This window comes from Zingiber officinale, unplaced genomic scaffold (genome assembly GCF_018446385.1).
Source record: "Zingiber officinale cultivar Zhangliang unplaced genomic scaffold, Zo_v1.1 ctg79, whole genome shotgun sequence".
Taxonomy (NCBI): Eukaryota; Viridiplantae; Streptophyta; class Magnoliopsida; order Zingiberales; family Zingiberaceae; genus Zingiber; species Zingiber officinale.
The window spans coordinates 1-27,495 of NW_024589974.1; the positions used below are offsets into that span (position 1 = coordinate 1).

The 27,495-nt window shown below is 38.5% G+C and overlaps 3 protein-coding genes and 1 long non-coding RNA gene across 8 annotated transcripts; all 4 read right to left on the minus strand.

The window, feature by feature from the left end:
* Nucleotides 1-352: 352 nt before the first annotated feature.
* Nucleotides 353-4,255, minus strand: LOC122037760. The gene is made up of 3 exons (XR_006127736.1): nucleotides 4,124-4,255; nucleotides 555-801; nucleotides 353-471 (listed from the first exon to the last, which is right to left on the minus strand). It is a non-coding gene; the product is annotated as an uncharacterized LOC122037760 (long non-coding RNA).
* A 562-nt stretch (nucleotides 4,256-4,817) lies between these two features.
* LOC122037781 (probable serine/threonine-protein kinase PBL17) lies at nucleotides 4,818-10,646 on the minus strand. The gene is made up of 6 exons (XM_042597232.1): nucleotides 10,345-10,646; nucleotides 8,647-8,972; nucleotides 7,736-7,871; nucleotides 6,606-6,742; nucleotides 6,068-6,191; nucleotides 4,818-5,634 (listed from the first exon to the last, which is right to left on the minus strand). Exons 1-6 carry the CDS (start codon nucleotides 10,373-10,375, stop codon nucleotides 5,075-5,077), a joined length of 1,314 nt encoding a protein of 437 aa, XP_042453166.1. The 5' UTR covers nucleotides 10,376-10,646; the 3' UTR covers nucleotides 4,818-5,074.
* Nucleotides 10,647-11,749: 1,103 nt separating this feature from the next.
* LOC122037779 (squamosa promoter-binding-like protein 12) lies at nucleotides 11,750-17,052 on the minus strand. Of its 2 annotated transcripts, none has more exons than XM_042597230.1 (5): nucleotides 16,593-17,052; nucleotides 15,811-16,453; nucleotides 15,592-15,728; nucleotides 14,378-14,641; nucleotides 11,750-12,386 (listed from the first exon to the last, which is right to left on the minus strand). In XM_042597230.1, exons 1-5 carry the CDS (start codon nucleotides 16,621-16,623, stop codon nucleotides 12,052-12,054), a joined length of 1,410 nt encoding a protein of 469 aa, XP_042453164.1. In that variant the 5' UTR covers nucleotides 16,624-17,052; the 3' UTR covers nucleotides 11,750-12,051. The 2 variants fall into 2 exon arrangements, with proteins under 2 accessions (XP_042453164.1, XP_042453165.1); XM_042597231.1 differs by having other exon boundaries at nucleotides 15,811-16,522; nucleotides 16,593-17,051.
* Nucleotides 17,053-18,171: 1,119 nt separating this feature from the next.
* LOC122037766 lies at nucleotides 18,172-22,756 on the minus strand. Of its 4 annotated transcripts, XR_006127738.1 has the most exons (10): nucleotides 22,202-22,756; nucleotides 21,176-21,702; nucleotides 20,480-20,530; nucleotides 20,291-20,398; nucleotides 19,155-19,250; nucleotides 18,956-19,057; nucleotides 18,814-18,873; nucleotides 18,644-18,730; nucleotides 18,480-18,541; nucleotides 18,172-18,312 (listed from the first exon to the last, which is right to left on the minus strand). XR_006127738.1 is itself a non-coding variant. In XM_042597211.1 (9 exons), the coding sequence occupies exons 1-8, from the start codon at nucleotides 22,692-22,694 to the stop codon at nucleotides 18,665-18,667; spliced, it is 1,503 nt and encodes a 500-aa protein (XP_042453145.1). In that variant the 5' UTR covers nucleotides 22,695-22,756; the 3' UTR covers nucleotides 18,423-18,541; nucleotides 18,644-18,664. The 4 variants fall into 4 exon arrangements, 2 of the variants coding, with proteins under 2 accessions (XP_042453145.1, XP_042453144.1); XR_006127737.1 differs by having other exon boundaries at nucleotides 18,480-18,730; XM_042597211.1 differs by lacking the exon at nucleotides 18,172-18,312 and having other exon boundaries at nucleotides 18,423-18,541.
* Between the last annotated feature and the right edge of the window lie 4,739 nt (nucleotides 22,757-27,495).

The window sequence follows — 27,495 nt, forward strand, 5'->3', positions numbered from 1 at the left end:
AAATTTTGGAATTTAAGGTTCAATACCAGATAAAATTAACATAGTAATTTCATATTAAGAACTAAACTGATAGTAGATCAAAATGCAAAATTTGAATTTGTGACATATGATCATCTTACAGCATGGGACTTAACCAGGCATGCTGATAGAAAGGGTCAAGATCCATTCAACAAAGATAGAAATGAAGACTATGTAATCTGGTATTTTCAAATAAACTTTAGCTTAGCAATTAATTTGGCAAAGGAAAGTACTTGCATATAAAAGAATGGATAGGAAACATTTTGTCTTTCCTCCCCGTTACATCAATTCCCAGTATCACCATAAAACCTTGAAGTACAAGTAGGCACAAATTTTACCTCAGAGGAGAATAGGCTATAGAGCGAGGAAGAGCCCTTTCCGCTGCTCACCAAATTTTCATAGAAATTCACCACCTTTTTCCATGGCCTTGCATAGAGATATTGGTAACATTCCCTATTTCCAACAAAAAAATGAGCTCTACTCTTTACCAGTGCAAAGAAAAAGACATTGAGTGGACAAAAATGATCCCTAGGCACCTTGTGTTCCATCTGGAGAGGCGACAAGCATCGGTATGATTGTAGTGGTAGTAGACCTTGGTGCTCTTCTCCATGACACTTAGACAGCCACGCTTTGACCCAGTTGTTTATCAGGGATCTTGGCAATAATGAGCTCTTCAAAATGGCAGGAATGGTTTCTACTAGCACCTCAAACTAGAATGGAGTATCCTTCCTATGGATCCATTGTCTTGATAAATTCTATTTGTGTAAACTTACTAGGTATAAACTGTAGAATCATAGGAATTAGTTTCATCAAATTATCCATCGCAATCTACAGTATGTGATCATTGCTTATTAAAAACTTCCCATCTTGAAATAATATTTTGGTTGATCCCCAACAAACCAAATTAACATATTAATTAGCAAATAGCATAGATCATTTATTTATTTAATTATCACCTCAATAAATATGGCAAGCAAAGAAACACATTCGCAAGTTCCCAAGCATAGAAATCTTTGTTCCATGCAGATCTCCATATTCTTAATCCTACTTTCCAATCCTGCAGCTCGCCGTTGTGGCCATTTCTTCTAGATTTGCTCTAACATCCATCATATCAACACATCAGCATGCTCTCTAGGTATATAGCACTTGCAGCTCTTGCTCTGGCACCATGTCGATGGTGCAAAGCTGCAAGCAAATGGTGGAAAGCAACAAAGCCCAATATTGTGCAAGGTTAGCAAGTTTCTGATTGTTGTTAAGGTGGCAATGGAGTAAAAACAGCCTAAGAGGTTGAAGGCATCAATGATAGAGTGGTAGGTTGGGGAATAGCGGCGACAAGGGAGCCAAGAGATAGGCTAATAGAGGATGTTTTGCAGGTCAAGAACAAGTAAGGGTGTAGAAGCCACCAATTTCAAGAGTTGGTGAGTGGAAATTTAAGTAGGAGATTATAGAAGAAGAAAAGCTTTGTGACTATAATTATAAAAACTGGACCAGAAATATAAGCAGACGAGCTCCAAGGTCACTGGCTCAGTAGTCACACCTGTGGATCAATTGGTTGAACGGCCTGTCAACTCGGACATTGACCTGGCCAAGTTCATTAGTCGGACCCACCAAGATCTCCAAATTAAGCAGCAAATTATTGATTTTCTACAAATCATCATTGGTGAGAATTAAAACAAATCAACTACATCTCAATATACTAATCGAACTATTCTATAACAAATTGATAAGACAAAAACAAATTGGATGAATTACAATTTTTAAAATTACCATGCAAGTAGATTAACAAGAGCACATTAGAGAGCAAAAAAAGAAGAAAAAATAAGGGCAAGAATCAAAGGGCGCTCCAAATTAAGAGAAACATCAAATGGGCACCACTTTTCAAAAAACATCAAATGGATGCCCCATCTGTAATTTTATCGCGAAAATAATCTTGACCCAGCGTTGTTGTAGCATCTACCGGTAGCTTCTATATCGTGTAAAAACTACCCAGTAGTTGCTACAACGTATAGAAGCTAGCAATCAGCTATAGCAGTTGGCTGCTAGCTTCTACACAACCGATCATGATCTCATTTCAAATGTAGTGGGTGTGATGGAGTCCCCTTAGTTTGTTTTGCGCATTGAAATATTATTTTAACTAAGTTATCACTCTCCAATAAAAAAAATAATATAAGTTAATCACACTGCTATAGAAGCTAGCAATCAGTTTCTACACGTTGTAGTAGCTAGCGACTAGCTATTAACTGTTAGTAGCTAGCAACTAGCTTCTAGCTGCCGATCGTGATCGGATAATGTTCATTTCAAATGTAGTGGGTGTGAAAGTATCCGCTTAATTTGTTTTGCTCATTGAAATATTGTTTTAACTAAGTTATCACTCTCAAATAATAAAAATTAACATAAGTTAATAACATTGTTGTAGAAGCTAGCAGCAAGCTTCTACACATTGTAGTAGCTAGTTGCTAGCTTCTACACATTGTAGTAGCTAGTTGCTAGCTTCTACACGGCCGATTGTGATCAAATAATGTTCATTTCAAATATAGTGACTGTGATAGAGTCCCCTTAGTCTGTTGTGCTCATTGAAATATTATTTTAACTAAGTTATCACTCTCAAATAGGCAAAATTAACATAAGTTAATTACTATTATAGAAGCTAGCAGCCAGCTTCTACACGGTGTAGCAGTTGCCTGCCAGCTTCTACACGTTGTAGAAGCTAGTTCTTAGCCATGTGATCAAATAATGTTCATTTCAATTGTAGTGGGTGTGATGGAGTCCATTTGTTTAGTTTTGCTCATTGAAATGTTGTTTTAACCTGGTTATCACTTTTAAATAAGCGAAATTAACATAAGTTAATCACATTGTTGTATTAGCTACTAGCCAACTTCTACATGTTGTAGCAGCTAGCAATCATTGCTACACGTTGTAGAAGCTGACAGCCTACAACCTAAATCTTAAAATTGGTCCAGGGGTATTTCAAATAGTGTACTTTAAATGGGGGGCACATTTGACTTTAATTGAAAAAAGGGCGCCCATCCGATGATTTGTCAAATGATGGGCATCCTTTTGATTTTTGCCTAAAAAGAATGAGTTTAATCTTTAAACCATAAAGAAAAATATCAGCAACCCATGATGAAGCCTGTATGGATCTACCTCTAAGCTGGTACATCAAAGTTGCAGTTAACGCAGCTACACAGCAAATTAAAGTGGTTCGAAATTGATTATTGCTGCCCTATTTAGTCCAGCACCGATCTACTTAATCACTATAATATCCTATCCTTATTACTGACCCATCAATAATTTAGAATCTGAGTCCTATTTCTCAATTCTCAAAGTTCAGTTTCAACTCAATCCTAACTTTCCATCCAATTATGCTTCCATTTCCCAATTCTAAATGGTCATCTCAACTCAATTCTCAATCCACTGCCGCAAAAAATGTTTAAACTGCAGCAAATATTGAAATAAGTGAATGTCACGTGTCATATACATGGAAATCCCCAAGCAGCTTCACGGGCTTTAATATATAGGTATACAATGGTTGTTGATCAAAATGGAAATTCACATATTCAATATGGATGCTTTCCGTTCACATAGCTAATCTGATCATGCTAATCTTGCATCTCACCAAGTGAAATTTATCCAAGGAATCAATTGAGGACCAGTAAATAAATGGCTAAGTTTTAAGGTATGTGATAATAGTCCATAAGTTTATTAAATATTCCTGGAGACTAAAATGCAAACAAGTCGGTCGAATAAGCGAATTCACTGCAAACTCGAGCTATGGATTGGTTTTCTCTTGTTCTTCTCAAGGAGGAACCTCTAGGTAAAGTCTTGAAGGTAGAAGACGACATAGTCTTTCCTACAGTTCTAGACCAATCACATCAGATCAGCTATCAGAGAACTAATGAGAAGAGAAGTGGAGAACTTAAAAAGGGTAATGGTGCCGCTACCACTGCAACCGAGAAGGTAAAGGAGGAAGTAGTTAGAAAATTCAATCTATCGAGGATAGGATCTGATCCGCGTGCAATGAAGATGCCAACCACCAAGCAATTACAAAAATGAACAATTTGATAAGAAAACTAATATACACAGTAAAATGCTAATAAAAAATAACCTTATGATCGATCACTGGAGGCGTGGAGAAGAGGAGGACCGATGGCGGTGACGCCGGCGATGGGGGCGGGGCGGAATGTCAGTAGGGTTACCAATCAGATATAGTTAGAAAAATTGAAAACACTCAAATGTCAAATATGCCCCTTATTTCATAGTTATGAAAGAGGTTTATTTTGTCATTTCAAGATTTAAGAAAAATGGAAAAAATAAAAAAGGTATTTTTTTTTCCCAATTCATCTCAGCGTAGTATATATTTACTTAATTCCCCTCCCATTTTATTTAGTATTATCCTCATTATTATTTTTTATCTAAATTTCCAGTCTTTTAAATAATGACCGGTATATGAAGAAAATATTTATTTTGATTATATCGAGATTTAAATTTCAAATTTGAATTTCAAATTTCAAATTATAGCGAAGAAAAATTAATCACTTGTTTAATTATACATCACTATGAGTAGGATGAATTTTTTTTTATGAAAAAAAAATTAAAATGAAACGTCCCTTTAATCAATGTCATGAATTTCAAAATATTCGATCAAAAAAATTGAGAAAATATCCTACCGTTGTATCATTGTCCTAAGGGCAATACATTGCTCAGCTTTGAACTTAGGCAGTGTGAGGATTGGAAAAATAATAATGATAATAAAAAGGCCTTGCTGAAATGCTTAAATCCTGTCATTGGGGAAAACATAATTGCCAAATGCTCATGCATCACAGAATGATCTTACTAGTAAAATATTACATCTCAGGTTTGTGATATCTTCCTATTTCCAAGAATTGGGGATGAACATATTCCTCCCCCAAATAAACATGTATGAAAGAACTCGAGATCTAGTGTGTTAAAACAATAGAATCTAGTAAACAAGAGCTAGCAAATATATGCAAATGAAAGACAATTGATGTCAAAAGTCATACGCTGTGTCGGTGAATTCGATTATGATCTGTGGATTTCATAGTGGCTGATGTCGATCGGACTCAGGTGAGGGGCTGTACTGATTGTATTCTAAGGGAGGTGGTGGTTCACTATTGCTCCTGCAATTTCCAAACTTGTTCCTTTCTGAATGATGCACACTCGATTCATTTGCTCCATTCACAGTAGCATCGTTCTTCTCCAAATTATTATCACTTGGAGCTTCTTTCGGAACCTCGTAGAGTGTCACGGCACAATCACTGTACTGAAACAGAAAGTCTTCCCTGCTCTCAGGCAGGTTTTGAATGTTCTCAAGGGTCTCAACCACCTCATTCATAGCGGGCCGGCCTTTCGGGTTTTGGCTGAGGCATCGGTATGCCAAACTAGCCACCTCAGTAGCAACTCTGTTAGAATATTGCCCTTCCAATCTTGAATCCAAGATCTTCAGCAACTTCCTGTTATGGATGAGGAGTGGTCGAGCCCACTCAACTAGATTTTGTTGTCGGTTTGGACGGCTTTTGTCCACTGCTCTTCTCCCTAAAAGCATCTCAAGTAGCACAACTCCAAAACCATAGACATCACTCCTTGCAGTTAAATGGCCTGAAAGGAATCACAACCAATATAATTGAACTATATATATATGATTGCAAGTTTCAAATATACGCGGCATCTTTTATGTTCACCTAAAAAAACATAATAATATGATGCAAGACAAGAAGATAACAGAAACAAAATATGTTCATCCATCTTGCAGATTTATTAAAATAGTACACGATTGATTATGTCGATTTCAAGGTCTGTTAAACCACTGCACTGATATGATATTGCTACTCATAGATAGAGTAAAAGAAAAGTAGTTTTGTCACAAATATATCAAAGGCAAATGTGATCAAACTTTCAGTATTTTATTTACTAGATACTGAAAGCATATCACTCACCTATGCATGGTAAGATATAGCAGCCAGTGACTCAAGAGAAAGTTACTGGTAAGGTTTAACGAGCATAGCTGGGATTGTGCTTTGGGAAGACTCACCAGTCATCATATACTCAGGGGCCGCATATCCATATGTGCCCACGACCCGAGTTGAAACATGAGTTTGGTCGCCCATAGGCCCTTCCTTTGCAAGGCCAAAGTCTGAGAGCTTCGCATTATATTCCTAACAAAGTTGAGAACTGTTTAAGACAGAATAAGAAGACATCTCTAATGAACCTAATAGTGTTCAAACATTTGTTACTTAAACATGATTCCAAATTTCATTACTTTGAATATGCTCTCACCCACTTGCATGCAAATCCATATGAATAAACTACAATTACGTATTTAAAAATCAATGAATTTTCAGAATATTAATTCTTTTTTTGTGTAATTATTTATCCACTAGAGGTATAATAGCATTCTTACCCAATGAGATTTTATCAAGGCATTTGAAACATTGAACCTTCGACCTTAATAACTGACAAGGATCTGCCTAAATTGACATTAACAAGAAATTTACTATATCTATTCCTGTTATCCTTAGATTACTATAGCCCACCTAATACCCAGTGCAATTGGTGTAAAAAGGACAAACCGCGTCTAGTAATATATTTGATGTTTTGAAGTCACGATATATGATGGATCGTTCAGCTCCATGAAGAAAGGCAAGTCCTTTTGCTGCACCAATAGCAATTTTCATCCGAGTGCACCATGGCATTGTAAGGCAAACCCCTGTCAAGAAGAAACCTAAACTTGGTAAATAAACAATGTAACTAAACAAAATTTGAAATATTTGTCACCATGTTGTTGGACGCTACTCTGAAGAATAAAATGCATAAGAAGCTGGTGTTCATACAGTAGCAGCCTATATTGCACTTTGTATTTAATTTCCCTTTTAATATCAGTGCCCTAGTCTGCAACTTACCCAAGTGTGGAGGAAGGTATCAATAAAACTGAGGTAAGTACACTGATAATGGGGTCAAAATTTTCCACTGAACTACTATTTATAGACGAGGACACTGAGATGCACGTATGCTGATAATTGAATATTTTACAGACCATTTATCAGAAGATCAATCTAATGGAAAAAAACTTACGATAAAAGGCATTATAGGCATCTCTAGACGTGGTGGAAAGACACATTTAGTTAATATAGATTAGTGTCAAATAGGAAAAGTTAGCCAAAGTATAAACAGTTTAACATTAAAATTTATTAATGATATTTATGCAAAAAAAAATAATCAATGAGAAGGATTAACAGCATTGAACCAAATAATCTGAGAATACAATTTGTTCCTTGTTACACAAAGAAAATCACATGGATAAATGTGCAGAGCAGAACAAAAATTGTATTATACATGTACAAATATATTACTCTTTGTATCTAACTTCTGCTAAAATCTGCCTTATATGGAGAACAAAGAGAATTAAGGGATAGGTAGTAGAACTGCCTACAAATCTGTTTATCGTAATTAGTTTATGCTACACAGTTGTAACTAGTGTCTATTAGTAAAGCTTGAAGCAAGAGATAGATGCATATCTTGCTCATTAGGAACCCATTTGATGAACTTGTTGATGTCACACTATTCCACATATTTTTGTCCAATATCAAGATATGGGAGGTGGCTATAAATGGCCATTAACTAAAATATGTCAAATCAGAAGTTAGTGATCCTTGTTAATTAAACTAATTGCATGATAATAAATAAAAACATAAGTATTTACTTCGGAACAGGTGCTTTTCAAGGCTTCCACAAGCCATATACTCGTATACTAGCAGCCTATGGTTACCCTCACAGCAATAACCAATAAGTTTGACAAGATGCGGGTGACTTAGTTGCCCCAGATAGTTAACTTCTGCCTGAAAAGCAAAAGGTGAACTCATTTTATAATACTATCATAAAAGCAGAAAAAAGATACTATGGAAAACATGTGGCTTCAATATCTTCTATTATTTGTCACAGGAAACATCAGAATATGTTCTTCCCAGTAGTCATAACGCATCTCCAGACATAGTAAATGTAAAATTCAGCCAAAATGCTTTAGAGTTATAGTTATAGGGATTCCATACTAATTTACATATTTAGATATGCATTTTTAAAGATAAGAACCTGATAAAATCCTTTAACTACTGAATAAACTTAAATGCCGAATCAACTTATATGTAACAAATAATTCCCAAGGCGCCATAGTAGCTTTCATTTGCATACCTAGTCAGACAGGATCTTAACTTATGGCTATGATCAGAAAAATATGATCATTTAATTATTTCATGACCCAATTTTTCAGAGGGCCAATACAGGATTGTCCTGAGTACAACTGTTGTCTTTGTAGAACCAGCACTGGTGGCGCAAAAAATGATAGTAAAACTAATTTCTGATAGCCTTTGGGGAATACTAGAGCAATTGCTGTTAGCGAGTTCTAAGATTATCAAAGTTCCAGTCATGTCTCATCCATTGAGGTGTAAAAGTCACCAAAAGAATAACAATGTGCATGTTCATTGACAAGGGCAAAAGTTTGTGGATTATTAAGCAATTTGTTTTTTTTCCATGCTCGCCAACTCTTTGCACTCTATGGGAGGAAAAATGATGGAAAAGAAATTAACTGTATAGAACTGCAAATCAGAGGAACATTACCAGCCATTCCTTGTCCCCTTGTAGACCATTCGGATTGAGCTCTTTCACAGCAACTTGAGTGGACTCAAAATCTGCCCTCACATTCTCATCAATGACACCTTTATATACAACTCCAAAACCACCTTCTCCAAGAATTTGATCTGGTCGAAAATTTCTGGTAGCTGCTCCCAATTCACTATAGGTAAATATGTAGACATTTCCATATCCAGAAACCAGAAGGTCATTCACATCCTTTGGAGGAGCTAGTGTACTTGAACTGTTGCTCTGTGATGAACTGATACTTTGCTTTGCTGGACATAGAGATGCAGCAGCTTTGCCTATTTCAACTGGCGATATTGGAAGATAAATCAGAATTCAAACTTATAGTTAAGTCATGCAATATAGTAAATTAAAAACTGATAAACTGTATAAACAAATAGATCACGGTGTGATAAGACCATTCATCAAAGTTAAGGGGGAAAGCAAACAGATTCATCATGGCTATAGAGCGCAACACTTGTCTGGCATCATGTAAACCAAGCTATGTGAATATGCCATCTAGCTTACTGGCTCCTCCAAAGTTGGTTAGGTACATGATGTAGCTTTCAGACACCAGTCTTAGATCCGTGCTAATAGGCACAGTAGACCTTCATTAACACAGTTAACTAAGAAATTGCCTTGCCATCCTATTCTCTCTCTTAAACGATATTTTGGGCATGATATCTGAGAGTTGAGAAAATTTATAAAGAAGAGAAGTCTATTAGACTATTCTTTTCTAAAAAAAAATATACTTACAAGTTCTGCAACTTCTTTCTTTCAATTATCTAATTGATCAATACTAAAGCATGCCATATTATAAAATCCATGGATTAGTATATGCATATTTTAATAGAATTTTGAACTATTAAAAAAAGTAGTAACAAACCCAATGAAATATCTGTTTCATTTTGTGTTGAGATTACATTACGAGCGTGAAATGATTGTGACAAATCATAAAAGGTACAAACAAAAAGTCATACATAGTCAATTTTAGCAAACAAATACTTCATCTTGATTCATTACCGAATAAGCAAATACTGATCTGTATGTGGCATTTTTTATCACGGAACTTCTGCAGTATCTTCTGCACTCATTTGGTCCTGTTGGTACATCTCGTGCCATTAGCTGCAGGTAATGATTGATATCTACATGCACTAGCATGTTGGCGACAATACCAGAACCCAGAAGACACGTATACTAGAGAAACAATGAATTCATAACAAAGAGATGAAGCTACCGTGACTGTCCATAAATATTTGCTTAGCTTTCCAGAAGCATTGCAGAGAGAATAACCTCTAAGTCTATTTTGCTTCTTGTGATGCTTGGATCATTCAGGTTACAAAATACCCTTCTACGACCACACCCCTACCAGAAAGTGAACAAAAACAAGGATTACGATGGTCAATACAGAGGGAAGTGTTCGCTTGCGATGGATGAGCTAAAAACGCCACTAAGCGAGCGAAAAATGTTAAATTTCTCACACATAAGACTCAGGAAATTAATCCTGCTTTCCAAACGTCGTCAAAACTAGCAGTCAAAAGGCCAAACAGGCGAAATTTCTTAGTAAGCACACAAGTTCAGTCAAATCTCTGCAGATCCTTCCATCCACGACTGGAGAAGATCCAGCAATTACCGAAGAAAAAACGAACCAAAAGACCGAATTTTGAATAAAATGCTTACTCTGGTTCTCCAAGGACATGCAAGAACCCATCGATCTCGAACTAAGCCCCGGCCTCTACCTCGCCCCTAGGCGGACGCAATCTCCTACGAGACCATGAAGCCGATCTCCAAGGGCCAAACTGCCCCAAGTCCCGATCCGCGTCGGCGAGCTCGAGATCGAGCACCTACTGATCCCCAAGTCTCAATCGCAAGAATCTCACAATCAAAAGAAGAATTTTTCTTGCGAAAATAAGAAGGGGGAGAAAGCTGGAGTAGAAAAATCGATTCTTTTTCTCTTCCAAGTTCTCGAGTTGGTGAGTGATTAGAATTAATACAAGGTTTAAATAGCAGCAGCAGGATCGGGTAAACGGCGGTCTCCCACTCTCCCCGTTTACGGGAATGCACCTGATAAATCTCGTTATTACAGAAACACCATTCCCAATAACCGGAGATTCCCCATTATTAATATATATTTTTTGCTTCATTTAAAATCCAAATAAAAACATTTATTTCGATAAAAATATGAAGTTAAATTTACTCTCTTTTTTTAAATTCAAAAAAGAGAGTCCTAAGTGAATTGTAAGGAGTTGCTTTCATTGATTTCTTTTTCCTTAATAATAATCTTTATGTACGTGAAATTATCGAATTATTGTCCTCTCCACTTAGGTCCACCCGTCATGTGCTTTGTTTCCACGTGAGGTTACTTCATCGACTCCACCTGCAATATCTCTGTGCCACGTAATTAATTAATTATCATGCCTCATGAATAAGGTTGAGAAACTTTGCACTTTTAATTTAATTATTCTATTTATGATAAATGAACAATAAATGTAACCAAAAAACGCGTCGGTCAGTTTTTTTATTATATAAATATATTCATAATTTAAAACTTCAGGGTATTCAGGACATTTTGTTGTGGTTTTTATAATTTAATATTTTCTAGATATGGTTGTTTTTTTTAACTTTCAGGCTTTAAAATTTTGTAAGTGTTTTATTTTTTTACCATTTATGTTTTTAAGAAAAACACAATGGTATGAATTACGCTGTGTCGTGTAATTTATATGAGACATAGGTATGATCGGTATCTATTGACTCCTATATTATATTATATTATATTATGAGATTATTAGCTGTAGTCATTTTTGGTTGTTTTAGAGTCCTGCAAAAGGAGGAATGTTCAATCCTAATCATAAACATTGTCCAGATTTGGCAATTCATTTTACAAATCAGGACACGATGGAAACAAAAAGATGTTCTATCTTATAATCAACTAAGGGAGAGAGCTCATTTGGCTTTGAGAAACAACCTAAAAAGAAGGCTTTTTCCACCATCCAAGACAATTCAAGGAGAGAATATCTATAGGGCATCTCGACCTAAGAGGAGTAACTGGGAACTGAATCTACTTGGCCTAAAGAAAGCAACTCAGTAGAAAATATAATTCGAAGAATCTTGCTACTTAATTCTACAATACAGAAAGTAAAGGGCAGTGCATCCTTTTAAACCTTGCAATGTTTTGGGAGGCAGAAAAGGAACAATTTGAGAATCTTAGCACAGAGCATGTACCTTAATACACCATTAACAAGCACCCGTAGTGCATGAAGAATTAAGAGCAACCAATGTCTTTGGTAATGCTGCAGCGGCTTGAGCCAATATCTAAAGCAGCACTTTGAAAGGTAATGGAAGCAACATATAGGGAACCCGAGAATCAGTCAGTTTGATTTCACACGGTCAATGAATCTGACTGGGATCAAAGATAGTATCCCTGTAGAGTGTGCTCTGTTGGGGGAACTCATGGGGCTTGTAGTAGCCATTTCTTTGCATGGCAAATGGAAGCTGTTGAGCTTGTTGAGCAGCAGAATGCCCATAGATCCAGTGATTTGAGGTGTTCGCTGCAGGCATTATGGGCTGTAATGTAGCAGTGTAGTTAGCATCCATAATGTCAACAATGGAAGAATTTTGTCCAGGATCATGAGAACCCCAAGTATTGGTTGACAGAAGAGAGAGAGCACGCTGAAGATCCGGTGCTCCATCCAAGTTCGAAGCTCCTGCAGATGCTTCTGAACCTGAATAACAGACATCAGTATATGAGCAACACTGCTGCATTTAGTACAGGCAACTTTGTTACTTGTCAGGAAAATAATTGTTTCATGCAAAGAAAAAAGAAAAAAAGAAAAAAAAAAAGTAAATGGTTAAGTTGCAACCAGAAGAATGTTTTTTTTTTATCTCAATCAATCCCACGTGTTTATATAACAATAAGTTACATGATTTTTTTTTTAATTAGAAAAAAAAGCTGAGCATCAAGCTGCCTCAAAAATAGGGAAAGCGCAAAAAGGTAGAGCAGAAGAAAAATATAAAACCCTTTTGAATAACCATTTTAATCAGTTAAAGGTTTCTAGCCTACAACAGAGTGCAAATTAACCATCGAATGCAATTGTTTGGAACAATCATTTTCATTATAATTTTACTTCCAAAAAGAAGCATTTTCATTGCAGCCAGACTTTTATCTACAAATCAATCATAACTTGCACTAAGAAGGTCAAAACATTTATTTGGAATTCGCCGCTGATATAAAACACTGGTGAGAGTGAGTAATGGTCACAAATTATCGGAAAGTCATTTCATGACTAAAGCTAAAAAGCTTGGAGTAGCCAATAGAATATTTTAGTTGGCATTAGTTACTGATTCAGGAGCCTAAATATTAAGTTTGCAAAAACAGAGTAGAAGATTGTTATTTGCACATTGCATATCAAGATGCCAGTTCATGTCTTTTCCCAGGTGGTTCCTCAAATAATACTAGTAAAAAGGATCAACCAAAAGGTAACCTTGGTTAATGAAGGAATCTGCAACAGTTCACTGCATCTAGGCAGGAGCTCACTGTTCAATGTTAAGTTGAACCCAGTAGAGAATGACAGATTGACATAATATGAAAAAGGATTCAAAATGGCAGTTAAATAAATCATGTTTGTTTTATTGGTCAGTTTAGAAGATATCAGACCAACAAGTACCCACTATGACAAAATGGGTATCCAAGTCAAAGCAAGCAAAATCACAAAATCATGGACCTAGCTTGTCTGCATCCAACTAGATCGCAATAATGAAAACCATAAATCTTATCAATATCCCCAGGGAACTTTATTTTTAAGCATTAGTCAGATGCAAAAGCAGTATACTCCAAGGTACTCATATATGAATACTCTGAGGGGAAAAAACTATAATTTAGATGTTCCTTCTGTACTTCTGCATTTTTATCAATTATGTTTGCATTTAATCCATGGTTGTTTCTGAAATAAGGATGTTTCTTGCCCAATAGTCCCATGTCACAAGGTGGTTCAATATATTAATATAAAATTGGCCTTTTTCCTAAGAGTTTGAGCTTTTGAACTAAGTGGTAAACTAATAAATTTCAACATGGCATCAAGAGTAGAGGAGGTTTGGAGCCCAAATACTTCTTGTCTCAAATTTTTTTTTAAAAAAAAAGTCAGTGCTCGTGACAGGCATGAGGGGAACATTGAAGCTAGGATGCTCCATGCCTAGTAGTCCCACATTTTTTTGTTTGTTGTTTTTCTTTTTGGTAATCCAGGTATCCAACTCTAGTAGTCCCACATAAACCATGACATAAGTGGTTATCCAATCAATTTCAATGATTGTTAAACTTGTCTGATATAGATACAAATTGTTTGAGTTGGATCAATATCAGCAAAGGTATATTTGATTTTTTTCAAGATCGATCATCTTATAGATTGCTAATTATATGACATGGTTTAAAATTTCAAGATTCAAATAAATTATTTTAAAATTAGTTCATCCATTGGGACCTTAGATTTTTTTATCACCCTATCTGGGTACACTTATCCATTTTGATTACCATGATTTTATCATGTATGTTGCAATATTGAGAAATTTGCAACAAAGCACAAAAAGACAACACATTTGACTATATGAATTTCAATTGCATGGAGAAGGAACTCCGAATATAGTGGTCTCCACAAACTACTGAAGAAAAGCATGATATTGCTAACTTTGAAGTAGAAACTTGTATCAAGCAAACATGTACCTTGATTGAGAACTTCGGCCACAGTACCCTTGAGTGGCAAGAGCTTGTCTACATCCTGATAAAGTGAGAAGCATCCATTTGATAGTTCAGTGTTTGGCAAGTACTGCTGCCCATCGATGCTGCCTTCTTTTCCTGATTTTGTCCATGGTCCTTTTGTTTGTGTGAGCTTGAAACTTTGCAAGTCTTCATTAATGGTGCTTGTCATGGATCTCATCTGTCCAAAAGGAGCTTTATTCCAAAGGAACTTCATCTGTTGTTTGTCATCTGCAAAAGCCACATATCATTAGGCAGCAAATATATAAATAAATAAATGTCAAACCACCACACAAATGCTATACATAATTATCAAGAAAATTATATTCATTGTGAATGGTATATGTAGTTCATTAATAGCAAAGCCATTAAGAGTGTGACAGGTTAGTTTAGTTATGTTTACACTTTACACTACTAAATGAAAAAAATGAACAGATTGCATAAGAAGACAACACATAATATAATGACAATATCAACTTTAAATGCAAAAAATATGAATGGAACATAGGCCTCACAGTTAACTAAGCATCATAGTTAGGAACATCACCACAGATTAACCAAGATATTGTGGCTTTCCGAGAATGCTAACATCTTTTGGGATGTTTGACCTTCTATACAAAGTAAAAAAATGATTGAAAAACTGTAATCTCTCACCTCCCGGTTGTTAAGCACAATTGATATTAGTTCAATTTGAACCTCCCAGTAGTACTTATTAATGAAAATGAACATGGTGGGAAACAATGTTAAGACACCAAAAAGTCTTGAAGATGCAAAACAATGTTAAGCCACAAGAGAAACAAGAAATGTTCAGTAAAATGACTTCATATGAATCTTTCACAGAATACTTCTTTGCGACGAAGGAAAAGCTTTCAGCTCGAATAAAATTTAATAGCAATTGGAGCCTCAATGCAAATGATTTCCAGAAAATTCGTGTAAATTGGAACCTTTAACTATTTTTTATGTAGTCAAAACTTCTTCCATTTGCATTTCAAAACTTTGCCTTTCTATAATAAGCAAACATTCATTTTTAGCTGTATTTGAGTATCATCAAACATACAGTTCTAGTCTGAGTGTATTGAGAATTGTAATTATCCTAGATTATAACAATGATTCATATATGCTCCAAGAGAACCACAAACAAAAGAAACACTTGAAACTGCAAAGGAAGTGTTCTTTTATACCACAAAATGATGAGGAGAAATTTATTGATCTGAATGAGATTAAATTCGGTCGTGGCTTGCGCCGTCGTGCATTATGATCAGACAAGCGTCTGCGACAGCTTCTCTTTTTCTGATCAAACTCCGACAGTTCATGGAACCTTAAGCATGAAAAGCAAAAAACATGTAAGATAGGGAATGTGCACAACAAAATAGTTTAAGTAGGCTAAATCTTCAAGCAACCTGCTACATTGCTGACAAAACCTGCGCTCCTGACCAGCAATGACAACCTTGGGACATTTGGAGTGGGTTTCACATACCCTGTGTTTCCGGTGATAATCCTTAGCCCCACTAAGATCAAAATCACAGCCTTCAACTTGGCAGCAGCAGGCCCTCTCTGAACTCAGATACGACACACGCGACATCTTGAGAGCAGTTGTTGCCGGAGCAGAATCTAGTGGCGGTAAACGGTTATTGGCGTTGCTATCAGCTGAAACATCTTCAAAGTAGGTCCTCTTGCCGAGCTTTAACCCTATCTGAGACTCCTCCAATCCAGTCTCTGACGGCGTGACTGGAAAATAGCTAGACTCCTGTAGAAAGTTGTTCTTGTCTTCCGCCTTAGGGCTTGGATCAAACTCCTGCTCCTTTCCAGTTCTGGACGATGAATCGAAAGAAGCGGAGACGGTGCTCTTGGAGGACGAACCATTCCCAGATTCAGAGCCAGACGAAGCGGTGGCTGCAGAGGAGGACGGTTTACAGTGCCCGCCGGCCAGCGCGTGATTGTCCCAATCCCAGAGCAACGAAGCGTTATCATTCCAGTCCATCGTGCTCGCAGAGAGATTAAATGCGCTATTGACCAACAGAAAGCGAGATACAGAAGCAAACCCTAAAAAAGTCAAATTTTCAAGAACTTCGTCCCCAAATCGCTCAAAAATACAAGCGATTCAAAACACACCTGTAACCGGAGAGGAAACAAAACTCAAGATCTAAAAGAAGAAGCGAAGAAGGGAAAGTAGGTGGCTTACCAACGTTATTGCTCCAATCAGAACCCGGCATCAAAGTCAACAAGACACGGGGAGGAAAGCAAGGGTTCGAGGGTCTCGATCCATGGCTGGGAGTAAACTACGGCAGCAGAAAGGTGACGGATAGGGATGGGGAGGCTCAAGAACATCCCCGTCCATCTTTCTCACCTCCTCCTCATCGCCACAGCGGAAGCCAGCAATCAGACAAGTCGGCGGTCGCTATCCATTAAATGTCAAACGAGCCACTGTTATCCCAAGATTCCCAACTAAATAACCCTCCTTCGTTGGGTCACTGCTACAGGCGACGCCGTGCTGTGACTAGTGACCATGACAACGAGGGCTTGGCGAACCTTGCGAGGAGGAATTAGGGTTGTCTCGATCTGGATGTCATCAAAACCATGGCGAAAGGGAGATCGGACAAATGCGATGGCAGCCAACGCTTCTACAGGTGCAGGTCCGCGGAGCAAATTCGAGATCGAGAGATAGCTCTCCTAAAAGGGGCTTACATATTTAAATAGATCAATTTAATTGTATTTTTTTCTCTTACAATTTATGTAATTAAAATTGAACGTAATTAATATGTTTTTATGAGTTAACAAATTCTGCTAGTGATGTCCACGTACCGGTAGTAATTGCGGCGGGCCCGAATCTGCCAAAAGGAAGCGGCAAAATAGCCGGGGAAAAACAGAAGGCATATCACATCATATTCGAACGGACTACTCCCTACTTTCGTAGCGTCGGTCGGACTTTTCGTGGTATTAACTTTGGAAAAACAAAGACTTTTTGTCCTAAAAATATAGGAATCGTAAAAAATATGCCTTTAAAAAAAAAACAAAAAGACCATCAAATATATTAAATTTAAAATAATAAAACGGATCCAGTACTAGAGGCCATTTAAGATAGTAAATCTAACTACAACGGGTAAAAAAAATTACTATCTAGCAACTCAAACTGTTTTAAAATAAGTAGCTACTAAAAGTGTTTTGAAATTATTTTAATTAATCTGAAATAATTTTAATAAAATTTAAATAATTTTAATTAAATTCAGAAATAATATTTTAATATAATAATATTCCTAACTTAACATCTATAATTGATAGATGTTAGTTGATATCTATTCTAACATATAGAAGCTACGTAATAACCACTCCAATATTAAAAATTAACTATTTCATTAAAACTTTAAACACTAAATAATAAATTCTCAACATTATTATAACAAAAATAATTTCTACCAACCTAGTTAAAATCATTTAAAATTCATCGAAACAAAATTGAATTGATTAAAATAACTTTAAAACAATGTAGCTTCTATAACAGGTAAAAGGCTATTATAGCCTATAAAAACTATTAAATAACTATTATAAAATTATAACAATATTATATTAAAACCATTAAATAACTACTATAAAATTATAGCAATATTATAATAAAGGTTACACGTAACTTCTGTAGTAACTTATCCACATTATATCAGTTAATCCTAATTCTTACAGTAAAACAGAAAAATAAGATTATTTTTTAGATTTAAAAAAAAAAGTCTTCTATTTACTTAATTTGAAGTGCCCTTCATTTTTGCCCCTCAACTTTTCAAGTCCTTTACCAACCATTAGTTATCCTTCAAGTATACATGAAAGATTATTTTATTCTTGGTCACCCACCTCTCGAGTCTCGGCCTCCTCCGGCCGTCGGCGAGGATTTGGCTTCAGATGTTGCTGGCTCTCTATGTAAGGCCAAATAAAAGGAAAAAAAACAAATCCAAGAATAACAAAAAATAAAAAAGGAATAGATAACATTAACAGAGACCAAAGGATAAGTTACTCTAAGGAAACGTGATGGCAACCATGGAAAACGATTGATTGAAAGCAACATAGCAGTTGACCAGCTCACCTTGATCATGACTTACACAAAAATAACTTGTGGTTCACTTTGGCTAGTTAACCTTTTATATTCTGCGTGACAATTTTCAATGTTTATTCAGTTCAAACAGAGAATGATTAAAATAAAAAAAATTTGCGCGCCACAAAAATTTGAGGGCAGCATAGTTTGTTCACCGAAACTTAGCCGTGGTAGTTCTACAGCAGATACGTCTCTACGACAGTTCTTCCGAACTTCTCCTGGATATCCTTGGGAGTTTCAATCTGAGTAGACAAAATAGTATTAAGAGAGTTGCCTTGAAAAAAAAAAAACAGATTAAAATTATGGATGGCAGTTTTCAACTTACAGCGTTCAGTGCTATGAAAAGAACCTTGATTACGTTGAGGGGGTTCCTCGAGCCAATAATCTGCAAAGGAGACGATGCACGAAGAGGATAAACGTCTAGAAAACATAAACTGGCACAGAGGTTTCAAGAATCAACAATGCACCTTTGTCTTGACATTGCAAAACCCAGCCAAACAGAGGACAGTTTCGACACTTTTGACTGCGGCTGACATTCCACTTTTCATTGGAGCAGGCCAGAGGTATAACTAACAAAAGACATGCATACGACCAGACCAATGTTATCGAACTAAAAACAAAATAAGATTGAGAATGAGAATGGAGGTTATTGAGAAATTTATTCACCTTTGTTTTTTTGTATTTTGCTTGGATAGCATGAGCAATGGTGTGATCTTCGTAGCGCTCGACATAATGAAGATTTTGGAAGCATTTCTCATATGCCTACAGGAAGAAAGTATATGTGCCAATACTCGAGATTGAAAATCACCACACAGTAACTAATCTATTAGAATAATTATATTACAGGAAGTCTAAGGTAGCATTTGATAAAATTAACATGTATATTTATTGTTTCAATAATTATTTTGATAGTAATAGCTTTTCTAATTATCATATACAATGAAAGTGTTAGATTAGTGCAATTAATATATAAAAAAAATCATAAAAACCCTTGCATAACAAGGGAATTATATTAGTATTTAAAGCAATTCACATATTATCAATGCATATCAAAAATAGAAGTGTGAGTGTACAATGTGCCTTGAGTAAGCTCACACATTGTCACAAATTTTAGTTTCATTTATTAACCAGAAACAAAAGTTGCTTTTAATTTTTTTTTCTTATGCACAAAAATTTCATAAATAAGTTCCATGAAACATGTCGAGGATGGCTTTCAAACTTATGTATGAGAGAGGCTAATAACAAAAACCGGTCCATGTCAACTCTATATTTTAAGATTCATACGAATAAGACCCATGAAATGGCAATCCCAGATTTATGATGCTATTCCACAAATCAAGGTAGCAGCAGATTGACAAATGTTTAAGCCATTAACCTTTTCTTTGCCCAAAGATGGTGTCAGTGCATGTACGTGTATAACATGTCAATTACCAGAAAGAATGAGACACTATGATCAAGTTAGAAAAACAGAGATCTGAGTTACAGCACATAAAAATTGAACTCAAGCTTCCCTTTCGTAGCGACAGGACCTTAGTAAACATAACAAAAAGCATGAAACCTTTGGTTTTAAGCATGATTCATGGTGATATGAAACTAAGTGAGGTTAACCAATATTTGAACTTTGAAGAATCTAAGAAAAAACAGATTCTACATTGACGTCTTGTGACTTGTGTTGCTCAGAAAATTTACTTAGATAGTATGGCCCTACAGGCAAACACTTATACATGAACGGCAATGAAGAAAAATCATTGCTATTAACAGATCTTGCATCAATGATCAACACAAATCTATAGACAACATACCTTTTGGATAGCAATAGTAGCTGTTGGACCTTTTGCTTTTGCAAATCCAATAACTCCATGGTAATTCCCAGTGGCTAGCAGTGCTGTGTACTTCATCAGTCGCCCTGCCTATAGTTGAATTATACAAAAAATATTAACCAAAAAGAAAAAATGATGTCAATATGAACTTCACAAAGGTAATTTACTTACCTTAGTAACTTTGCATGTCTGATTAACATTGATTACCTTTACATCAAATCCCTGTATTTGTTTCCAAACATTCAATTCATGTTTAAAATAAAATTTAATAAATTCACTTTTCAATTGACCTAGTTTATGTGATATAATATTTAATGTTTAAAATATAAATGTTACGTTGATTCCACATTGACAAATAACACAACCTGCTTACGACATGATTAATACAACACGAACTATCAGCTACAGAAAAATAGATGCCAGCAAGGCATAAAATAGAACAAAACAAACTCATAGACTTTCAAAAGCTCAATTAAAACATACATGAAGTATCAAAGCTGTGTCAAATGACAAAAACATCTAAAACAGAAGTAGATAAATTGCACATCAATACAACAACCAAGCCTTTTCACACTAGGTGGGGTCGGCTGTATGAATCTTTTTACGCCATTGAGCTCTATCTCCTATTATATCATCATCTATATTTAAATAAATTTTATCTTATTTTATTGTTGCTAACCAAGTCAAGTTGCACATCAATACATGAAAAAAATTTGTAAGTTGTACAAGTAAGCCTACTGGTTATGAATCTAAGAACACATACAATTATTTAGTATGAAGATAATGCTAGGCAAATTAGTATTGATACATATTAGGATGTTAAGCACATTATGTTTACCAAGTAAATAGGGATTCCTTAAGACTTACTTTCCTGTAAAGAGGTTTCCTCTTTCTCTCAGTCAAATAATTTCTCTCCTCGACCAGATCTTTGATTTCCTCTTCCAATACTCGGCCCTTCTTCCCAAAAGTATGATCAAGTTCTTCAAGCTTCTCTTCGAGTTTCTTTTCAATGGCATTGAGCTTCTCGGTAAATATATCATCTTTCTCCTTTGATTCACTGAAATCTTCATCATCTTCCTCAAGGTCTGCCCCTTGTATCATTGTTTTCTCCTTCTCGAAACCAACATTGTCTACTACCTCATCAGGAGAACCAACTTGCTCACGTTGAATAACTCCAAAGTTTGCAGGATTATTTGGATCATATGCCTCCTTAACTTCCATCATCCTAATAGCTCGATTTAACTTTTGGAGGAGAATGAATCTTTCTTTTCCAGTTGTTTCCTTTAGACGATTCATCAAATCGCCAATGACTCTATACTCAAGGGGTAGTTTCAAATGGCGCTGCTCGAATTTGTTAATTTTAGTCATCCATTTGTGTGCATCATCAAGTGTTTCTGTTGAATAAAAGAAAAAAGTTGCCGTGAAAAATATGTTTTCTCAATACAAAGTTTACCAGTGTAGCCTTAATTTGTAAATTTTGTAAGATAATGCTTGAATGAAATAACACAAATAATAGGTTATCACCAAAATTTTGTGAGTTCAAAAAGAGTAAGGGTAGAGGAACCAAGTAGCTATGCAGTCAAACAAATAGCTTAGAAACAAGTACCATAACGTGGAAGTAGAATCCCTGCATGAAATGCGGACCACCCAGGAAAAAAAAGATCCAAACACTCTGTCAAGGAGGATTTTAATCCTTAAAGGGAACTTATTAACAGAAACTGTAAGAATTAGATATTACCCTACGGAGACAATGGTAAACAATCCAATCCACATCTCACCCCAACAAGGTCATGTTATTTACCTTGACCAGCAAAATGGCAATAGAGTTAAATACATCCTCTGATCAATTTGTAAAGTGCAAAATGACATCTTTGGAAAAATCTACTGCCATACCTGCTTCGGCAAAGTTCTTGAGCAATTCAGAATGCCGTTTACACTTATTCTCAAACTCATCCAACCGCTTTTGGGTCTCTTCAGGCGAGAACCTCTCATCATCTTCGCTCTCCGAGTCAGTGGGCTCCCAGAACTGATCTATGGCATCGAGCTCCTTCTGCTTGTTCTTTTCCATCTTCTCGATGAGCGGGCCCACCCCCATATAGTCCTCCTCTTCTTCGTCGAGTGGGAGGCCGGCTTTCTGTCTCTCCTCCCGTTCACGCTGCTTCTCCCGCTCTACCTCAGCCAGAAGTTCTTGCACGACGCGGTCGGCATTAATGGCGTTCACGGAGAAGCGGCGGACGGAAAGCAGAGTGGAGGGTACAGCGTTGGCAGTGAAGGGATGAGGAATCGAAGGGGAATACGGGCGGTAGATAGGGCGGGAACAAGGAAGTAAGCGTAGGGAGAGGAGGCGAGACCACGGCGCCTTGAGCTTGGTGGCGATTGCCGCCATCGTACGAGAGCAAACGGGAAGAGGTAGGAGGGTTCGGGCAAAGGGAAGGCACGAGGGTTTTCTGATTATTTTTTTTTTATTAATATCGAAATGTCCTTATTTTTTTGGCAATTGACCAAAGGCACCTAATCAAAACCCTAATATTATCCAAAATGTCCTAATATTTTCCGGTAATTGACCGGGCGCACCTAATCAAAATGTACTAATATTTGTTGGTAACATTTGATTAGTATTATATTATAATTATAAAATAGCCGCTGTTATATTTATATATAATTATAATACTTAAAACATTATAGTTGTATATTTTATAAAAAAAAATACCTTAATTTTCACGATTCCAGTAAACAATATTTTTACTTTTGCCCTTTGGTAATTGACGAAGGTCGCATTAAAAATTATCAAATTCTCAAAAAATAAATTCCACTTTCAAAATTTTTAATATCTATTTCTTATCATACTCTTTCTTTCTGTCAACGGACTTTACTCTTTCCTCTCTTATTTAAAATGAACCGATAAAGATAAAAAATAAAAACTTAATTATATTATCAATAACTTTCGTATAAAAGATATTGATAGGTCGAATTCATTTTTTTTTTAAAAAATAATCATTAAACTCAGAATTGTGTGACCCACAGATTGTGTCTTTCAAAGATGGTTTTGAAAGAAAATACCTGTGTCATTAATTTCAATATTTGTTTGGTTGTTGTTAATAACCCTTCATAAGGCTTTGTGCAAGTGTAATTAATGGTAATCTCAGTTAACCTTATTTATTATTTCTAGAGGAGATCAGTTCGATCTTACAAAAGTTTTCCATCAATCATCAGGGTAAATCAGAAAGCGCGCGCGGCAGTCAACTCAGACGCTCAGCATCCTTTAATTGTGCTCCTTATTTAGAGAAAAATTCTTACAAATACACCGTACTTGGGGATAGAACCGTGGATATTTAGATGACAATCTGAATATCCTATCGCGATACCATACCCCGGGGACCTTGTGCGGGTGTAATTAGCCATTATATTAGTTGGCGTCGGTGTAAATTTTCATCTATTTCTGCTTCTTTACCGCTGCTTCTTTATCAGTAGTTTAAGGCTTAAGCTTGAATTGCACTTGCACTTGCACTGATCATCACATTAGAGAGAGTTTTCCGCCATACTTGCATTTGTTTCTTTGGATGCTCGCTGATCCGGCAGTGAGGAGGGGGACCTCCCTTTAAGCAGAGTCAACGTCATATGAAGGTTGAAAGATAAAAGGTCAACCAGAGGTTTGGCCAAGCGGATAAAGATTGGGGCGACCGGCCGAACGTTCTGAAAGGAAGCAAAGACACCCCGACGGGGAGTCGGGGTTCCGACGCTCTATGTTGAACAGGGTCGTATGGCCGAACGGGGAGCCCGCTCGGCCGAAGGCATAAAGTAGCAATACTGTAAACAGTCAGCAGAGCACACGACCGGGAATCTCCCGAGCGGACAAGCACATACGACCGCCCAGACGTGAGGGACTGCCGACCGGCCGGACGCTCGGCATGGGGTAAGAAAAGACAAAAGGACAAGGGAACATCTTCTGATAGCGGGTATGTTCAACGACCAGGCCATACGCAGGATCTTACGATAGAAGGTTCCGCTGTCCCATCAGAGATGTGCTCGGACTGTAGCAGTATGGTGTCAGGTAAGCTCTTCTGACATACTCATACTGAGGTATGGTTAGAGGACACGTATTTGCCTCGGTATGTATGCGTGAGCCTCTTCACAGCTCTATATAAGGGGCCTCACACTTCGCTGGAGGTACGCACTCTCGCATATTTGGAGCCACTCTCATTTTCCTCTTGCCTGACTTGAGCGTCGGAGGGTAGTCGCCAGGAACCCCTTCCCGGCCCGACTTCTTTGCAGGTTCGCCGGAGGTCCGTACGACCGGTCAGAAATCCACGTCAGCAGTTCGGAGAGCGCCACGTGCCCAGCGTCCGTTGAGTCAACGTTCGGACAGGATCAATTTGGCGCCGTCTGTGGGAATGCACCTGCATCCGAGCGGAAGCAATGGACGAAGCTGGACGACCGCACTCGGTAATGCTCTCCACAGAGGAGCTTGATGCTCTGATCGAGACAAGAGCAGCTAAGCTTGTGGAACAACAAAGGCAGAAGTCGCAAGCCGAGTGGATTGAGCAGCAAGCGACATCAGCATCAGGGGGTCGAGCGGAAGCACCGCATGCCACGGTTCCATTTCATCGGGCCCTATTCCGTACGCCTCCTGAAGCCGCAGTAGTTAATCGTGATCGAGGATCTTCATCAGATGAAGTGCCAATACGAGACAACAGAAAAGGCAAGGCCCCCCGAGCGGACGCTTCTCCCAAACGGATCAACCGTCAATTTTCAGAGGTCATCCTGCGGGACCCTCTGCCAAAGCACTATGTGCCCCCGGTGATCGGTGAATACAACGGAACTACCGACCCGGACGATCACCTGGGTAAGTTCGACAACACGACCACCCTTCATCAATACACAGATGGAGTAAATTGTCGGGTGTTCCTTACCACCCTCTCGGGATCAGCGCAACGGTGGTTTCGGAGGCTACCGGACGGATCCATCACAAGTTTCAAGGAGTTCCGCACGGCCTTCCTCCACCATTTCGCAAGTAGTCGGCGTTACCAGAAGACAAGTGTCAGCCTGTTCGCCATCAAGTAAGAGCCCAGAGAACCGCTCAGAGCTTACATCCAGCGATTCAACCAGGTGGCCATGGATATTTCAACGGCCACCTCAGAGACAATGATGAACGCATTTACGCAAGGCCTCGTGGACGGTGACTTCTTCCGTTCACTCATTCGGAAGCCGCCCCGAGACTACGATCATATGTTACACCGGGCCAATGAATACATCAACGTGGAGGAAGCCCAGGCGGCCCGAAGAAAAGAAGTCTCAACTGACCCACTAGCCCCTGCCGAGCGAAAGCCTGTCACTCACCCGGAGCCGCCCAGAGGACCGCGGGCCGAAGCAGTCCGCTCTCACCAGGCGAGGTCCCATGTCCAAGAGGTAGCCGCCGAGCGGCCCAAACCAAAGAAGAAGGTATGGACCCCCATGTTCTGCTCATTCCACTGGACTGACACGCATAACACAAGAGATTGCCGAAACCTTCCCCTGATCGCCCACCCCGTTCCCCGGAGTGGATGCCGTCGATCGCCATCATCCGACAGGCGACAGCGACATCATGAAGCCGATCGGATGGTATCCGACCGGCGACAGAGACAGACTCCCGAGCGGCATCATACTCCAAGGCATGAGGACAGTCCCCAGAGGCCTAGGGAGCAGCCTAGAACATCCGCACGAGAGGAAGAAAACAGAAGCAACACTTCTCGAGGCGAAATCAACATTATCGCTGGCGGGCCGACCGGGGGTGACTCCAATAGAGCAAGGAAGGCGAGCGTCAGGCAGCTCCAGATCCATGCGGTCGGCTGCAGTCAGGAAAAGGCGAACGGACCCAAAATCAGCTTCGGGCCCAGGGACTTGGAGGGAGTCGAAGTGCCACATGACGACGCTCTCCTCATCAAAACGGTAATAGCTAACTACACTATTCACCGCGTTTTCATTGATACAAGAAGCTTAGTCAATATTATATTCAAAAAGGCCTTCGACCAACTACAAATTGATCGAGCCGAGCTGCTGCCCATGACAACCCCCCTCTACGGGTTTACGGGCAATGAAGTTCTGCCGGTCGGACAAGTCCGACTGGCTATTTCGCTGGGAGAAGAGCCGCTCAGAAGGACGCGGACTGCCAACTTTGTTGTGGTCGACTCTCCTTCAACATACAACGTCATTTTGGGGCGACCGACGCTCAGCGAGTTCCGAGCGGCCGTCTCCACCTTCCACCAGAAAATCAAGTTCCCGGTGGAAGATAAAGTGGGAGAAGTACGAGGAGACCAGATGGCGGCTCGGCGATGCTACGTCGAGATGGTCCGAGCTGAAGCTAATGTCGCCCGGAAGACGCCACGGATCGAGGTGAACGCTATAACCGAAAAACCACCCTCTTTGGTTTATGAAGAAAAAGAGGAAGTGCAGATTCACCCGACCCGATCGGAGGCCACCACGTTCATTGCGGCCGATCTGGAGACAAGCCAGAAAAAGGAAGTAATCAAATGTCTCCAAAAAACTGTGATGTCTTCATTTGGTCGACGCATGAGCTGCCCGGAATTTCGCCAAGTATAGCGCATCACGAACTCCATGTCCGACCGGACGCTTGGCCGGTGAAGCAAAGGAAGAGGGACTTCAGCGCCGAGCAAAATGCCATCATCCGAGCGGAGGTTGAGAAGCTCCTGGAGGCCGGCCACATACGCAAGATTCAGTTCCCGAGCTGGCTGACGAACGTAGTACTAGTATCCAAGCCGGGCAACAAGTGGAGAGTTTGCATCGATTTCCGGGATCTCAACAAAGCATGCCCAAAGGATTTTTATCCTCTACCCCAGATCGATCAACTGGTGGACTCCACAGCCGGCTGTGAGTTGATATGCATGCTCGACGTCTATCAAGGCTACCATCAAGTGTCGCTCGCCTGAGAAGATCAAGAGAAGGTTAGCTTCGTTACAGCCGACGACATATACTGCTACAATGTGATGCCGTTTGGACTGAAGAACACGGGGGCAACCTACCAGCGCTTGATGAACAAAGTATTCAAGGAGCAGATCGGACGCAATTTGGAAGTGTACGTGGACAATATTCTCATCAAGTCCGTCCGATCGGCCGATCTTTTTAAAGACATGGAGGAGACCTTCCGAACGCTGAGGAAGTATGGAGTTAAGCTGAACCCTCAGAAGTGTTTG